Raw genomic sequence first — 19107 nt, forward strand, 5'->3', positions numbered from 1 at the left:
ATCAGGAAGAGCTAACAATTATAAATGTCTATGCGCCGAATACAGGAGCCCCCAAATATATAAAACAATTACTCACAAACATAAGCAACCTTATTGATAAGAATGTGGTGATTGCAGAGGACTTTAACACCCCACTCACAAGAATGGATAGATCATCTAGACACACAGTCAATAAAGAAACAAGGGCCCTGAATGACACATTGGATCAGATGGACTTGACAGATATATTTAGAACTCTGCATCCCAAAGCAACAGAATATACCTTCTTCTTGAGTGCACATGGAACATTCTCCAAGATAGATCACATACTGGGTCACAAAACAGCCCTTCATAAGTTTACAAGAATTAAAATCATACCATGCATACTTTCAGACCACAATGCTATGAAGCTTGAAATCAACCACAGGAAAAAGTCTGGAAAACCTCCAAAAGCATGGAGGTTAAAGAACACCCTACTAAAGAATGAGTGGGTCAACCAGGCAATTAGAGAAGAAATTAAAAAATATATGGAAACAAACAAAAATGACAATACAACAATCCAAACGCTTTGGGATGCAGCGAAGGCAGTCCTGAGAGGAAAATACATTGCAATCCAGGCCTATCTCAAGAAACAAGAAAAATCCCAAACATAAAATCTAACAGCACACCTAAAGGAAATAGAAGCAGAGCACCAAAGACACCCCAAACCCAGCAGAAGAAGAGAAATAATAAAGATCAGAGTAGAAATAAACAATATAGAATCTAAAAAAACTGTAGAGCAGATCAATGAAACCAAGAGTTGGTTTTTTGAAAAAATAAACAAAATTGATAAACGTCTAGCCAGGCTTCTCAAAAAGAAAAGGGAGATGACCCAAATAGATAAAATCATGAATGAAAATGGAATTAGTACAACCAATCCCTCAGAGATACAAACAATTATCAGGGAATACTATGAAAAATTATATGCCAACAACAAACTGGACAACCTGGAAGAAATGGAGAAATTCCTAAACACCCACACGCTTCCAAAACTCAATCAGGAGGAAATAGAAAACTTGAACAGACCCATAACCAGTGAAGAAATTGAATCAGTCATCAAAAATCTCCCAACAAAGAAGAGTCCAGGACCAGATGGCTTCCCAGGGGAGGTCTACCAGATGTTTAAAGCAGAGATAATACGTATCCTTCTCAAGCTATTCCAAAAAATAGAAAGGGAAGGAAAACTTCCAGACTCATTCTATGAAGCCAGTATTACTTTGATTCTTAAACCAGACAGAGACCCAGTAGAAAAAGAGAACTACAGGCCAATATCCCTGATGAATATGGATGCAAAAATTCTCAATAAGATACTAGCAAATCGAATTCAACAGCATATAAAAAGAATTATTCACCATGATCAAGTGGGATTCATTCCTGGGATGCAGGGTTGGTTCAACATTCACAAATCAATCAACGTGATACATCACATTAATAAAAGAAAAGATAAGAACCATATGATCCTGTCAATCGATGCAGAAAAGGCCTTTGACAAAATTCAGCAACCTTTCTTAATAAAAACCCTCGAGAAAGTCGGGCTAGAAGGAACATACTTAAACATCATAAAAGCCATTTATGAAAAGCCCACAGCTAACATCATCCTCAATGGGGAAAAACTGAGAGCTTTCTCCCTGAGATCAGGAACACGACAGGGATGTCCACTCTCACCGCTGTTGTTTAACATAGTGTTGGAAGTGCTAGCATCAGCAATCAGACAACAAAAGGAAATCAAAGGCATCAAAATTGGCAAAGATTAAGTCAAGCTTTCACTTTTTGCAGATGACATGATATTATACATGGAAAATCCGATAGACTCCACCAGAAGTCTGCTACTAGAACTGATACATGAATTTAAAAAGGTGCAGGATACAAAAATCAATGTACAGAAATCAGCTGCATTCTTATACACTAATAATGAAGCAACTGAAAGGCAAAGAAACTGATCCCATTCACAAATGCACCAAGCAGCATAAAATACCTAGGAATAAATCTAACCAAAGATGTAAAAGATCTGTATGCTGAAAACTATAGAAAGCTTATGAAGGAAATTGAAGAAGATATAAAGAAATGGAAAGACATTCCATGCTCATGGATTGGAAGAATAAATATTGTCAAAATGTCAATACTACCCAAAGCTATCTACACATTCGATGCAATCCCAATCAAAATTGCACCAGCATTCTTCTTGAAACGAGAACAAGCAATCTTAAAATTCATATGGAACCACAAAAGGCCCCGAATAGCCAAAGTAATTTTGAAGAAGAAGACCAAAGCAGGAGGCATCACAATCTCAGACTTTAGCCTCTACTGCAAAGCTGTAATCATCAAGACAACATGGTATTGGCACAAAAACAGACACATAGACCAATGGAATAGAATAGAAACCCCAGAACTAGACCCACAAACGTATGGCCAACTCATCTTTGACAAAGCAGGAAAGAACATCCAATGGAAAAAAGACAGTCTCTTTAACAAATGGTGCTGGGAGAACTCGACAGCAACATGCAGAAGGTTGAAACTAGACCACTTTCTCACACCATTCACAAAAATAAACTCAAAATGGATAAAGGACCTGAATGTGAGACAGGAAACCATCAAAACCCTAGAGGAAAAAGCAGGAAAAGACCTCTGACCTCAGCCGCAGCAATTTCTTCCTTGACACATCCCCAAAGGCAAGGGAATTAAAAGCAAAAATGAACTATTGGGACCTTATGAAGATAAAAAGCTTCTGCACAGCAAAGGAAACAACCAACAAAACTAAAAGGCAACCAACGGAATGGGAAAAGATATTTGCAAATGACATATCGGACAAAGGGCTAGTATCCAAAATCTATAAAGAGCTCACCAAACTCCACACCCAAAAAACATAATCCAGTGAAGAAATGGGCAGAAAACATGAATAGACACTTCTCTAAAGAAGACATCCTGATGGCCAACAGGCACATGAAAAGATGCTCAACGTCACTCCTAATCAGGGAAATACAAATCAAAACCACACTCAGATGTCACCTCACACCAGTCAGAGTGGCCAAAATGAACAAATCAGGATACTATAGATACTGGAGAGGATGTGGAGAAACGGGAACCCTCTTGCACTGTTGGTGGGAATGCAAACTGGTGCAGCCACTCTGGAAAACAGTGTGGAGGTTCCTCAAAACATTAAAAATAGACCTACCCTATGACCCAGCAATAGCACTGCTAGGAATTTACCCAAGGGATAAAGAAGTACTGATGCATAGGGGCACTTGTACCCCAATGTTTATAGCGGCACTCTCAACAATAGCCAAATTATGGAAAGAGCCTAAATGTCCATCAACTGATGAATGGATTAAAAAAATTGTTTTTTATATACACAATGGAGTACTACGTGGCAATGAGAAAGAATGAAATATGGCTCTTTGTAGCAATGTGGATGGAACTGGAGAGTGTTATGCTAAGTGAAATAAGCCATACAGAGAAAGACAGATACCATATGGTTTCACTCTTATGTGGATCCTGAGAAACTTAACAGAAACCCATGGGGGAGGGGAAGGAAAAAAAAAAAAAAAAAGAGGTTAGAGTAGAAGAGAGCCAAAGCATAAGAGACTCTTAAAAACAGAACAAACTGAGGGTTGATGGGAGGTGGGAGGGAGGGGAGGGTGAGTGATGGGTATTGAGGAGGGCAATACCCTCCTTTTGGGATGAGCACTGGGTGTTGTATGAAAACCAATTTGACAATAAACTTCATTAAAAAAAAAAAAAAAAAGAAAAGGGAGTTAAAAAAAATTTTTTTGAATGTGTTCAAACTTAAGTGACCATCAACTTAATATAGACTGCTATATACTTAGGATGTTATACAGAACTTCATGGTAACCACAAAACCAAAACCTGCAATAAATACACAAAAAATAAAGAGAAAGCCATGGGGCGTCCGGGTGGCTCAGTCAGGTAAGCATCTGACTTCGGCTCTGGTCATGATCTCATGGTTCATGAGACTGAGTCCAGCACTGGGATCTCTGCTGTCAGCGTAGAGTCTGCATAAGATGCTCCATCTCCAGCTCTCTGTCCCTCCCCCACTTGTGTGCTTCCTCCCTCTCACAATAACAAATAAACATTAATAAATAAAGAGAAAGCCAAATGTAGATTGTGCTCAGCAACCACAATGAAAGGGAACAAGAGAAGAAAAAAGGAAAGAGAAGAACTACAGAAACAACTAGAAAACAATGAACAAAATGACTATAAATACATACCTATCAATAATTTCTTTAAATGTAAATGGACTGAACACTCCAATCAAAAGATACAGGTGGAGGGATTAAAAAACAAAACAAAACAAAAAAACCCCACAAGACCCATCTATAATGTACCTACAAGAGATTCACTTCAGAGCTAAAGACACATACACACTCAAAGTGATGGGATTGAAAGAGACAGTTCATGAAAATGAAAGAGAAAATAAAACCAGGGTATCATTACTTACATCAGACAAAATAGGTATTAAAACAAAGACTGTAACAGGATATAAGCAGGGGCATTACATAATGATAAAGGGATCAATCCAACAAGAGGACATAACAATTGTACATATCTATGCACTCAACATTAGGCACCTAAATATACAAAACAAATATTGACAGAAATAAAGGGAGTAATTGACAGTAATGCAATAATAGTAAGGAACTTTAAAACCTCATTTATGTCACAGTGTAAATCTTTCAGGCAGAAAATCAATACGGAAATAGTGTCTTTGAATGACATATTAAACCAGATGGATATAACATAAACAGATCCAAAAACAACAGAATACGCATTCTTTTCAAGGGCACATGGAACATTCTCCAGGATATGTTAGGCCACATAACAAATCTCAATAAATCTAAGAAGACTGAAAGCATAACATGCATCTTTTCCAACCACAACCACAACATGACAATGGAAATCACAAGAAAAAAACTGGAAGAAACACAAATACATGGAACTAAACATGACACTAAATAACCAATGGGTTAACAAAGAAATGAAAGTAGAAATAATAAAATACATGGTGACAGATGAACGTAAAATCACAATGGTCCAAAATCTTTGGGATGCAGCTAAAGCAGTTCTAAGAGGAAAATATATAACTATACAAGCCTACCTCAAGAAATAAGAAAAAGCTCAAACAATCTAAACTTACACCTAAAGGATCTAAAAAAAGAACAAAGTCTAAGGTAGAAAGAAGAAAATCATAAAGATATGAGCACAAATAAAAGACACAGAGACTTAAAAAAAGGAAAAAAAACATACAAAAGATCAATGAAACCAAGAACTGATTCTTTGAAAAGAAATACAAAATTAATAAACCTTGACCTAGTCTTACCAAAAAAGGGAAAGAGAGAGAGAGAGAAAGGACCCCAATAATCAGAAACAAAAGAGGAGAAATAATAACTAACCAACAGCACAGAAATACAAAGGATTATAAGAGACTACTATAAAAAATTATATGCCAAGAAATTGGACAACCTAGAAGAAGTAGAAAAATTCCTACAATCATACATTCTTCCAAAAATGAATCCGGAGGAAATAAAAAATATGAACAAATTACTAGTAATGAAACTTAATCAATATTCAAAACACTACAAAAAAAATAAATAAAAGTCCAGGACTAGATGGATTCACAGATGAATTCTATCAAGCATTTAAATTAGAGTTAATACCTAGTCTCAAACTAATCCAAAAAAATAGAAGAGGAAGGAAAGCTTTCAAATGCAGTCTAGGAGGCCAGGATCACCCTGATACCAAAACCAAACACACCATTAGAAAAAAATAAACCTACAGGCTAATATCTCTGACAAACACAGATGCAAATATCCTCAAAATATTACCAAGCTGCACTTAACAATACATTAGAGCAATAATTCACCATGATCAAGTGGGATTTATTGCAGTGATGCAAAAATGTCTCAACATTTACACATCAATGTGATACATCTTATTAATGAAGAATAAAAATGCTATGACCAACTCAGTAAATGCAGAAAATGCATTTGACTAAATTCAATATCCAATCATGATAAAAACTTTCTGAACAAAGTAAGTTTGGAGGGGCTACCGCAACATAATAAAGGCTATATGTGAAAAACCCACAGCTAACATCATACTCAACGGTGAAAAAAGCTTTTCCTCTAGGATCAGAAACAAGACAAGGATGTCTACCCTCATCACTCTTATTCAGCAAAGTACTGGAAGTTGTACCCACAGAAAACAGACAAGAAAAAAGAAATAAAAGGCATCCATATATGTAAGGAAGAAATTAAACTATCACTATTGGCAGATGACATGATACTAGACATAGAAAACCCTAAACACACCACCAAAGAACCACTGGAGGTAATATATGAATTCAGTAGGTGCACCTGTGTGGTCCAGTCGGTTGAGTGTCTAACTCTCGGTTTCAGCTCAGGTCATGATCTCAGAGTTCATGAGTTCGAGCCCTGCATCGGGCTCCCTGTTGATGGTTTAGAGCTGCTTGGGATTCTCTTGTCTTCCTCTCTCTCAAAAATAAGTAAAATTTTTAAAAAATAAATGAATTCAGTAAAATTGCAAGACACAAAATTAATACACAGAAACCAGTTGCATTTCTATTCACTAACAGCCAAGTGGCAAAAAGAGAAATTAAGAAAACAATTGCATTTACAAATGCACCAAACAGAATAAAATACCTATGAATAAATATAGCCAACAAGGTGAAAGACTTATACTCTGAAAATTGTAAAACACTGATGAAAGAAATGAAAACCAACACAACAAATGGAAAGATATTTCATGCTCATGGACTGGAAGAATTAATATTGTTAAAATACCCATTCTACCCAAAGCAATCTACAGATTCAGTGAAATCCCTATCAAAATACCAATAACATTTTTCACAGAAGTGGAACAAATTTTCCTAATATTTGTATGGAACCACAAAAGACCCTGCACCACCAAAATAATCTTTAGAAAAACAACAAAGCTAGAGGTATCACAATCCCAGATTTTAAGATATACTACAAAGCTGTAGTAATCAAAACAATATGGCTCTGGCACAAAAACAGATACATAGATGAGTGGAACAGAATAGAGCCCAGAAATACACCCACACTTATATGATCAATTAATCTATAACAAAGGAGGCAAGAATATACAATGGGGAAAAGATAGTCTCTGCAATAAATGGTGTGGGGAAAATTGGAGATCTATGTGCAAAAGAATGAAACTGGATCACTTTCTTACACCATGCACAAAAATAAATTCATAAAGGAGTAAAGATCTTAAATGTGAAACTTGAAACCATAAAAATCCTAGAAGAGAACACAAGCAGGAATTTGACATTGGCCTTGGCAACATTTTTCTAGAAGATCTCCTAAGGCAAGGGAACAAAAGCAAAAATAAACTACTGGGACTACATTAAAATAAAAAGCTTTGCACAGCAAAGGAAACCATCAACAAAACAAAAAGTCAACCCATTGAACCTATTGCAAATGATGTATCCAACAAGGGGTTAATATCCAAAATATAGAAAGAACTTCTACAACCCCACATCCCCCAAAACAAGTAATTCGATTAAAAATAGGGCAGAGAACCTTATCAACATTTTTCCAAAGATGACATACTGATGGCCAACAGACACATGGAAAGATGTTCAACATCACTAATCATCAGAAAGATACAAATCAAAAACAATGAGATATCACCTCACACCTGTAAGAATGGCTAGTATCAAAATGATGAGAAATAACAAATGTTAACAAAAATGTGAAGAAAAATAATCCCTCATGCACTGCTGGTGGAAATGTAAACTGGTACAGCCAGTGTGGTAAAGAGTATGGAGTTTCCTAAAAAAATCAAAAACAGAATTACCCTATGACCCAGTTACTTCACTTCTGGGTGTTTATCCAAAGAAATGCCAACAATAATTTTTTTAAATGTATATATCCCTATGTTTATTGCAATATTATTTACAATAGCCAAGATACGGAAGCAGCCCAAGTGTCCATCAATAGATGAACAGATAAAGTGGTGTGTGTGTGTGTGTGTGTGTGTGTGTGTGTGTGTGCGCGCGCGCGCATTATAGAAAATTACTCAGCCATAATAAAGGATGAGATCCTGCCATTTGTGACAGCATGGATGGACCTAGAGGTTACTATGCTAAGTGAAATAAAACAGAGACAAATACCACATGATTTAACTTATGTGTGTAATTTAAAATCAAAACAAATAAACAAACAAATGAAAAGCAGACTCAGACCTATAGACAGAGAAAACAATTTGCTGCTTGCCAGAAGAGAGGGGAGTTGGAATGAGCAAAATGAGTGAATGGGAGTGGGAGATACAGGTTTCCAGTTATGGAAGAAATACATCATGGGAACAAAAGGTAGAGCACAAGGAATATAGCCAGTAATATCATAATAGATTATAAGTATACTTGTGGTGAGCATGGCATAAGCTTAAGTTTGCTGAATTGCTATGTTGTATACATGAAATTAAGGTAACATCACGTGTCAACTATACTCAAAAAAAGGCTTTATTTTTAAATTTTTAATATATCATAAATATTCATACTCAATACAATTAAGTCCAAGAATAAAAACCCTACCTTATGAAACTAATATTTTGGGAGTCAGGTATGCCCTAAAATAATTACTCTGCAAGATCATTCATAACAACAGAATATTCCTCTTGGAAATGGTTGATATTTTAATACAAAAATCCCTTATCCTGTAGTACAATATGCACCCAAATAAAAATGGTGTTCAAATATACTGACAAGGTAAAATCCAAAAAGAAGCCTGAAAAAAGCAATTTAAAAATGACAACATCCCCAAATCTCAGCAATTCCCAAATTAGCTGGCCAGAGAAAAAAGCCCTCAGTGAATAAATAGTAAATAATGAAATAATTATCAAATAATAAAAACAAATAATAGAAGCATGAACAATGCTTTGACTACCTTTCCCTCATTTCCTGTTCAGTGTACATTATTTTCCTTCCCTACCTCTGTATTCATCCATGTCATTCACTTCTTTCAAATCCTAATTCAAGACTGATGTCCAAGAAACACTAACACGATCCACTTTAATAACTTCCTCTAGCAATACTTTCCTCTCACCAATCATGTTTTGTAATTGCTTTCTTGTTACTTCTATCTTTCAACTCACCTTATTACCAAGCAAATGGAAATCCTAAAGCAAAAACATTTTTAAAAAATTAATGTTGGCCCATAATCAGAAATCCTTATTTAAAGAAGCCAAATTCATTTGAACCAAGTGGAAATGCAGGTGGAAATTTTGTTCAAACTATTTCTCTTTGTCAGTAAACCTTCATAACATCCCAGATTCATTATGCAATTTTAGTAAATATTCAAGCTTATGAAATTATGTATATCTAACTAAACTACAGTTATCAACTGACTATACAAAGATGACCTAACCCCAGTCAGAAATTACCTATCTAGCAATACCACCTCTTACTGGCCTACTAATCCATCCATCTTTAGTAATTATGTTAAAATAAAAGCCTGTATCTACAGACTTCATCTCTAGCCACAATTCTACTTTTACAGTTCAGATTTCTACCACCTAGAGCAGAGGCTACACTCTCTTACCTAACATTTCTCTTGAAACACAATCCACTCAACATGGAATTCCCTTGCAACTTGACCTGGCAAATATGACATCTCCACTGCATAACACATTCAGTTACTATTCTCCTTCCTGTCAGCCCCTTCCTATGTTTTACTACAGAATCCTATGACCATCTCAACCATGGCAATTATCATACTGAATTTGTATATTTGCACTTATGTTTTTTCCAGGAGGCTATAAAGTCCTCATAAAACAAGGGCTATGTCTTTTTTTGCAGTAGCTCCAGAACACTTACCCATGATGAAATAAAATCTGTTGAGTAATCAATGCAAAGTAAATGGATTAAGTATGTATGTGTATACACACACACACATGCATATTTCTTTGTACTTTTAATGAGAATCAGAATTTGACTACTATACTTTGTATATAACTGTAACTGAAACTATATTTCTGGACATTAAATAATAGTGATGATAACTGGCTACCACTTCCTTTGTAGTTATATATTCTTCCAACCTATAATTTTGATTTAGAAAGATACATGTAAGACAACAAATTTGGTTAGCTACTAAAATAACTGTTAATATTTCATAACTTGTTAGAAATATACCGCTACCTAAAAAAGAAACAAAACAAGTATTTTCTCATACACAAAGCCACTTTCTAAAGCTTAGGCAGAATCTACCATGTATTCACAGTGCAGCGATAACAGCACTGTGGCTCAACAGCTAACATCTAACATCTAACAGCTTCCAGGTCCTGTGCTAAGCCCTTGAGACCAAAAGTGGAAACGTCATAGTCCCTCTATTCAAGTAGCTCAAAACCTAGTCATAAGACATACATGCAAACAAAGATATTACAATTTGTTAACAGTTCTAAAGATGGTATGTGCAAAGTGCAAGTACACTAAGTGAAAGTACACTATCAATACTGATATTCTATATAGCAGGAGAAAAATGAAAACTGCAATTACTAAATAAATAAGTACAGGACATTAAACTAAAAGCCCTGTCCTCTGCTATGATAACCTTTAAAAGTTCTTAACCTTTTTTATACCACGGACCACTTTTGGCAAGCCCATGATGAGAAATCTCTTCTAGTTTATAAAATAAATAGCTTATATAGCAAATTTCAGGTTCTATTAAAATTCTTGGTTTAATTCAGCTTCAAGTTCACTATAAATGGAATAAAAGCACATTAACAAACAATTGTGTAAGTACTGTGTTCTGAGTTATATGAAGGAATTTGGGGAAAACATGCAATTTTCTAGTTTTCCACGGATTTATTTGTATGGAGACTTATTCTTCAGTTCATTCAATAAACATTTATTGAGTGCCTATTATAAGTCAGGCACTGTTCTAGGTGCTTGGACATGCAACAGTGAACAAGACTGACAAGATACCTGCTTTTATATAGTTTTTCTTCTAACTGTAGGATATAGATAATAAATTAAGAAACAATAAATATAAAGTAGTGATAAGTGCCCAAAACTAAAGAGTATAATCTGGTAGCAAGTAACTGGTAGCTATATAAGGTGGTACCTCTACATTACTAACACCATCTGCTGGAGACTGTATGCTAGTCTGAAAAAAATTTAAAGAAACAGGAAATAACCAATCCAAACTAACAACTCTGGATAAACAGATGGCTACGTTTTGCATACATAGAAGCACTGACTTAATACACTGAATTCCCAATAAAAAATAACAGTGAGCATCAGAACCTTAACTTGCTTCCACAACTGCATTAGTACTATTTAAAAATGTTTATAAGATAAAACAAGAAACTGTAGACTGTAATACAAAAACTGCTAAACCTTAGTAAAAGATATCTCGGGATTTGCTACTTTAATATTTATACTCTAGATGACAGTTACAAAAACTAATACATGCAGCTTTAGGTTATTTTACAGTCAGCAAATTCCCCTCCAACATGAACTATAACTTTAGATTGAAAAGTATTTGAATACTGTGGCTCAAAAGTGCTGGAGGTACGAATGACTTCTCTGTTGCCTCAGAAGCAATGGCTAAGTCCCCATAATTTTTGCTCAGATGTCCAAAGCAATGTATCTCAAATAATGTACAATGAGGACATATGCATAAAGAGAAAGAAATCAGATATGTGGTATTTTGGGAAGCAATAGTATAGAAGAATTTCAGTTGAAACTGACTCTATCACCACAACATACAACAGAAGTGACTGAATGTTCCAAATCATTCCTAGCTTTAACACCAAGGTCCTTTAATTGGAGCACTACAAAAAAAAAAAAAAAAAAAAAAAAAAAAGCCTAATATACTTCATTCAAAATCACTCTCTGTAAACAGTATTTTAAGCCATCAATTTTCTATACTTCTTAAAAGGAATATTTTTAATTTTATGTGACAATAAATAGGTAATCAAACTGAAGAGAATATTTTAATAAACTCAGGGATACTAAATGACATTCCGTTGCAAAAATATGTGAGAAGATATAATTGAGAAAAGCATGAACATTTATTTACAAGTACAGACTAACAACACTAGACAGACACAGTAAATTATAAGTGTAACTTAAAATCTTCAGTCAAAATAATTTATTTTCTGTAATCAATAATAAGCAAATGAAAATACAGACTGCAATATATTATCTAGAAAGGTAAAAATTATTTGATTTTCTTTTACAATAATTTTTGAGGAAACTACTTTTACACTGCAAAATAAAAGTCACATTTAAAATCGTTTTTCAAAAACACTGATTTAAAATAATTAAATACTGACGACATGGATATATAGACCATCCCAGACACACATGAAAGAAGGTGGTCAGTGAACAGGTGCACAAGACAAAGGCCTAGCACTTGCAGCAAGTTTCCCTTTCTCTCCCTTTCTTCTTTCCCCTCTCAGTTTACAGCACAAACCAAGCTAAAATGCTAGCTCAACTTCTCTCTCTTTTCAAAATCAAGGCTCATAAGCACTTATCTACTATGACAGTTAATTTTATGTATCAATTTAACTGGGTCACAGGGTGCCCAGACATTTGGTCAAACATTATCCTGGATGTGTCTGTGAGGGTGTTTCTGGATTAGATTAACCTTTGAACTGGTACACTGAGTAAAGCAGACTGCCCTCCCCAGTGTCAGTGGGTCTCCTCCAATCCTCTGAAGTCCTGAATAAAACAAAAAAGCTGACCGACCCTCCAGTGAGTAAGACAGAATTTCCTCCTGCCTGACTGCTTTGAGCTAGGACATGGGTTTTTACTGCCTTCAGACTCAAACTAAAACACTGGCTCTGCCTGGGTCTCAAACCTGCCAGTCTTCCAACTGGAACTATACTATCACCTCTCCTGGGTCTCCAGGATGCCAACTGCAGATCTTGGGACTTGTCAGGATCCAAAATCACCTAAGCCATTCAATATAGTAAGTATCTTTTCTCCTTCCCTCCCTCCCTCTGTTTCTCTTTTGATTCTGTTTCTCTGGAGAACCCGAATACCCTTGCCCACTTAATACATCAAATTCCTAATAAAAAGATCAAAAAATATTTTAAAGTAATAATATATAATGATGCCAGTGACAGAGCAAGATTCTCATAAAGCTTGATAAGAGTCTAATTTAAAACCTTTTAAATAGTCATTTTGTGTAACATGCATCAAAACTTTAAAGCTGTGTATAGTTTTTTTACCAGGTAAATTTATTCCCTGGTGAATATATACAGAGGACATAATCAGAGCTATAATCAAAGATTTATGTGCTGAGGATATTGGTTGCAATAACATTTATGACAGAGTCAAAAAGACACAACGAAATGCCCAGTAATAGGGGAATGATTAAACAAATTCTAACACGTTCAAAGGATGAACTGTCATGCAACTCATCCAAATGATATTTTCAAAAATCATTCAACAACCTGTGGTAATTAACGTTAAAAAAATGTCAACTTTTAAAACACAATATTCTAGCTAGTTATCTACACCCTGGAGAGAAAGGCTAAAGGTGATAATAGTTATTTCTGAATGGAGAAACGGCAGGTAAATTTTTCTGTATTTTTCACATTTCCTATAATCAAAACATGTTACCTTTAAAATAAAAAAATATATAATAAAGGTCTAAGAAACATTATCCAAAACTGTGTTTAAAGAAAACTATTAAATGATAAGTTTAAGATTCTTTGAAAAATTTACAATAAAGCCAGTTTTAAAAACAAATCTGTAATATTATAAAATGATCTGAACTTTTTAAAAAAGATAAAGCTAGAGATGTGTTATAAGCTGAGGTGTATCTTCCTAAGATTCATGTGTCGAAGTCTTAACTCCCAATGTGACTATATTTGGAGATATGGCATTTAAAAAGATAATTATGAGACACAGGCAAACTAAAAAAGCAGACTCTTAACTGTGTAGAACAAACTGATGGTTACCATAGGGGAGGTGGGTGGGGGAATGGGTTAAACAGGCGATGGGGACTAAGGAGTGCACTTGTTGTGATGAGCACCAGGTACTGTATGGAAGTGCTGAATCACTATATTGCGTATCTGAAATTAATATCACACTGTATGTTAGCTGGAATTTAAATAAAAACTTAAAAAATAAAAATAAGAAGTTAATTAAAGTTAAATAAGGTCATAATGGTGGGACTCTACCCCAATATGATTGATGTCCTTATAAGAGGAGGAATAAACATCAGAGAAGTGAACAGAGAGAGAGAAAGGGTCACGTGAGGACAGAGCAATAAGGGAGCTATCTGGAAGCCAAGGAAAGAGGCTTCAGGAGAAACCAAATCTGCCAACACCTTGATCTTAGACTTCCAGCTTCCAGAACTGTGAAAAAATAATTTTTTGTTGTTTAAGGAACCCAGGCTGTGGGATTTTATTATGGCAGCTCTAGCCAACTAACAGAAGACTTAATAAAGTGTCATTATGAAATTTACTTGGTAAATATTCTTTGTTCTATATAATTTATCTTTTCTAAGAAAAAGCAAACCAACAAATAAGCATTAAAGAACTTAATTCATGGCACACAAGGGACAAAAAACTCTATTTCCAAAATAAAATGTTATTAGCTAGTACTACTGAAGAGAAATAAGGAATAGGAGTGGGGATCTGAGTACTATGAATAGATTGAAAAGCAGTTCTCGGGTTTCTAGTGATTAATGTCTAACTAAAAATGCTCAATGAAAGATTCTGCAGAAAAAAATTTAAAAACATCTAAAATTGTTTTTGTTCTCAGTATCTCCTAGTTCAGTCTTATAATGGCTATTGGCAGTATACCTTCAGAGACAATGACTCTTAAGCATGACTTTACCACTTACAATGCTGTTTCAATCTCATCCTTTGAATTAAACTTTCCCAATCTTTTGTTTAGAATCTATTAGATTAATATGGGAGTTTTTTACCAAAATGAAATTGTAGACACATTTATCTTTTAGAATGTTCAACTATATTTCAGAGGTATATTTAAAAAATAGACCAACAGACCTTAAGTTTTCAAACCAAATTAAAATTTCAGCTACTGTTGTGAGTTTTCAAAATTACCTTGTCTGGATCCATCTTTCCTCTGATAAATTCCTGCTTCCAGAATTGCAATGCCTGTTCCAGTGTTAAACCAATGCCCTTCAGGAAGAGGCCATACTGCATTCGGCCCCCATGACGAAGATGGTGATTTTCCCGCAAAGCTTTATGTAACTGTCGCATGCAAGGTGGGAAGGATTTGGTAGAAAGCTACGAGAAAAAGAGTTTTTTGTTATGTGGAAGGTTTACCAGGTTCCTCACAATAGCTGTTGCAAACTCAATCTAATTTGCAAACTGTAAATTTAGTCTAATTAGAATAAAAACAAAAACTATAAGAAAGCATTTTTAATGCAATTACAGATGAACTGTTTTCTTAACATTTTTATACTGATTGATTACATGTTGAGATGATAAAATTTTGGATATACTGGATTGAATAAAATATATTATTAAAATTTATTTCACTTATTTATTTTTCATTTTTAATTAAATTTTTCTTTTGAGGTAATTATAGATTCACATGCAGTTGCAAGAAAATAATACGGAGGCACCTGGGTAGCTCAGTCAGTTACCCATCTGACTCCTGGTTTCAGCTCGGGTCATGATCTCAGGGTTCATAGGTTTGAGCCCCTTATCAGGCTCTGTGCTGACAGTGAGGAGCCTGCTTGGGATTCTCTCTTTCTCCCTCTGTCTCTGCCTCTTCTGCGCTCTCTTTCTCTCTCTCAAAATTAATAAATAAACTTTAACAAAAAGAAAACCTTTTTCATTTATGGTTTCAATTGCATTCTCTTTGACTTCCTCAATATCCTTCTCCCAAGACTTAATTCTCATGCCCTCACATATTTTTTCACAAATTCAACTCTCCCAAAGCAGGAGCAGGTATCACTTTGTTTGCCTTTGCTGCTCCCTCTAGGGACCATCCAGTTTCTTTATCCTCTCATCTTAACAACTTTGAAATTCTTCCATCCCCAACCTAGTCCAGCCAGGCCTCTATCCTCCCTTGTCAGGTCTACTGTTTTCATGTGTTCCTTCTTGTATCTTCATACTATTACCAAATTATTTTTCTTAAACATTTTTCTAATCCAAAAACACCAATGAATATTTAACCTCCTTAGTATGAACATTCAAGGTTCTGTCAATGTCTGTAACTAGCTACTTTTCAATTATGTGCAACAGAACAAATAGGTATTAGGTGGCTTGGGAAACAAGAAGATGAATACAATGTAATTTTCCCCTTTAAATCACTTACACAAAATAAAAAGAAACAGTCACTATTATACAACTAAAACTCACATAAATCAATCTTATAATGGGTGCTCTAACAAGGGCATAAATCAAGTGCCATGGAACTAGGGTAAAAAAGCCCAGTGTGTTACCATACCTATATGAATCCTTTGCTCCAGTCAGTTGGGTTATTCCATGATCACATGGTCATGTTTTGTATGTTCCTTCTCACTTTTGTCACTCCACTGGCCCTGCCTCGGGTAAAACCCTTCCTACTTCCCATGCCATCTAGCCAAAGCCAAGCCATTGGTCAAGACCCAGTTCAACTTCAGCTTCCTTTGGCACAATTCCTTGAACACTGTTTACTCATTCAATCACTAAATATCTACTGAACACAACTCTGTGTGCAGCCTTGGGGAACTAGCAGTGAACAAAGAAGTCAAATACCCTGTCCTCAAAGAACTTACATTCAAATGGGAGAACAGACAATGAATGCAGACATAAAGGTAACATCTAATTCCAAAAACCTTGAAAATAAAACAGATTAGTGGGATCAAGTGTGAATAGGAAAGGAATACTTTAGGTGGCCAGTAAAGCCTCTCTGAGGAGTTGGCATTGCAGCTATGATCCTATTTTAAGCAGGATTCCAGTCAAATGAGATCCAGGAATACTGCTTCAAGTAAAGGAAACAAAAGCAAAGATCTTGAGAAGGAATGAACATGGTGTGCTCCAGAGATAGCAATAAGGTTCAAGTGGTCCAAGTGGCTAAACGTGTGAATGGGACAGAATGGAGAAGATGAAACTGGAATCATGAGTACACATGGCATTAGAGGCCATAGTTATAAGTTTGGATTTTAGTCTAGATGTGATAGAAACTCAATACAGGGTTCAGATCAGAAGACTGACATGATGTGATAAACAAAGAGAACTCTGGCTGTGGTGTAGTGAACAGATTATATACGGAAGCAAGGAAGATACTCTGGAAGTAATCCAAATAATGGAAATGGAAAACATACAGTCTAGGTTGGCAGCAATGGAACAGAAAAATGCTTATGGATAATGAGCAAAGGAATTGTAAGACCAGAGCATGGATGAATTATCAACATGGATGTTGCAGAGGCCAAGAAACAGTAACAAGAGTAATGCTAGTGCAAGAGACCATGACAGCATGCTACAGTCACCCGTGAACAAGAGCAGGAGACAGGGACGCAGGCAACAAGGAGAACTCTAATGGGATTACAGGGCTTTAAAGGAGCTATAGCTCTGCTAATCGAAGGCAGGAAGGCAGAGAAATGGTTTGGAAATGGTAACATAGACCAAGGAAGACACATCTCATAGCAAATTAAGGTGTGTGTGTGTGTGTGTGTGTGTGTGTGTGTGTGTGTGTGTGTGTGACAGAGAGAGAGACAGACAGACAGACAGACTGACCAACTGACCGAGAGGCACAGGAGAAACAACATCATTGAGAGAGCCAGATTTCAATGAGAAGAAAACTCTAAAGAAAACATTTGAAGAAGAAACTGAGAATATCAAGGGATGTGATAATGACATGCTGTTATAAGGACGAGGCAGTACAGATAGTTAGGAAGAAGTACAGATAAAGATACATCTTAATCAATTTAGCACAGGGTCTCAAGCATAGACCCACAGATATGATCATCATAGCACTTAAGATAATTTATCATTATATTGATGATTTATTATTTACATGTTGTCTACCTCCCTCATGTAAGGTCCATGAAGGTTGAGGAATTTTCTGTTTTATTCACCTCTGTATCCACAGCACAGTGGCTGGTATGTAATTGATGGGTTCAATATATATTCAGTAAATTAATGATTTCTATGTCTTCCCACAGTATCCAGTGAAGTTCACAGTTGCTTGTGAATGGCAAAACATCTTGATTGAATCAGGAATAGAATTAACTTCTAACCATTCACATAGTATAAACACAAATCATATGGCACAGAGGAAGTGTTAGAGATAATAACTGTTTGAGGAAAGTAAAGGATGGGGCATCCTTGAGAACAAATTTCAATTCAACTGTACAAAGTGAGCAATCCTTATGTTATTTCTAGACATATTAACTGCAAGTACTTGATTATAATTTTTCCAAACAGGAAGACAACCTATTCATTCTGGTCTCTAAAAACTCCTGGTCTCTCCCTACTCACCTTATTCTTATTTCCAAGCATTAAAATGTCAATGTATTTTTAATTTATTGTAAATAATTTGGTAACTGTCTAAATAAAGATTATTTATGGCTGGTTTAGTTTCCCTTTTTGGGGTAGAGCAGAAATTCTACAATGCATTAAAAAGAAAAACTCTATAAATTATAGTAAAGCATACTACTCTTTCATTCTACAACAGAACCACAAAGTGAAGTTGAAATGAGCTGTCCATTAATCTAGTAGCAACACAAGCATGGGAGCCTATACTTAGTGTTAATGAAATCAACTGTAACCTACCAAAATTCATATGTTGAAGTCCTAACCACCAAGACCTCAGAATGTGATTGTATTTGGAGTTGGGGGTCTTTAAAGAGGGAATTAATATAAATGAAGTCATGCGTGTGGGGCCCTGATCCAATGTGACTGGTGTCCTAAGAAGAGGAAGAGACACCAGGGATGCACAAGCACACTGGAAAGACCACGTGAGAACACAGGGAGAAAGTGGCCACCTAAAAGTCATGGAAAGAGGCCTCAAATTTGCCAACACCTTCATCTCAGAATTCTAGCCTCCAGAAGTGTGAGAAGATAAATTTCTGTTGTTTAAAGCATCAGTCTGTAGTATTTTGTTATGGC

The 19107-nt window shown here is 35.5% G+C and overlaps 1 protein-coding gene across 1 annotated transcript in view; it reads right to left on the reverse strand.

Moving 5' to 3' along the window:
• PRIM2 (DNA primase subunit 2) overlaps positions 1-19107 on the reverse strand; it is a 353134-nt gene that overhangs the window by 127896 nt on the left and 206131 nt on the right. The window contains exon 10 of the mRNA XM_019457515.2: positions 15106-15291. Coding sequence (XP_019313060.1) covers positions 15106-15291 — 186 coding nt within the window. The remainder of the gene's footprint in view (positions 1-15105; positions 15292-19107) is intronic.

Source organism: Panthera pardus, unplaced genomic scaffold, assembly GCF_024362965.1.
Source record: "Panthera pardus isolate Hobbes unplaced genomic scaffold, ASM2436296v1 HiC_scaffold_17, whole genome shotgun sequence".
Classification (NCBI taxonomy): Eukaryota; Metazoa; Chordata; class Mammalia; order Carnivora; family Felidae; genus Panthera; species Panthera pardus.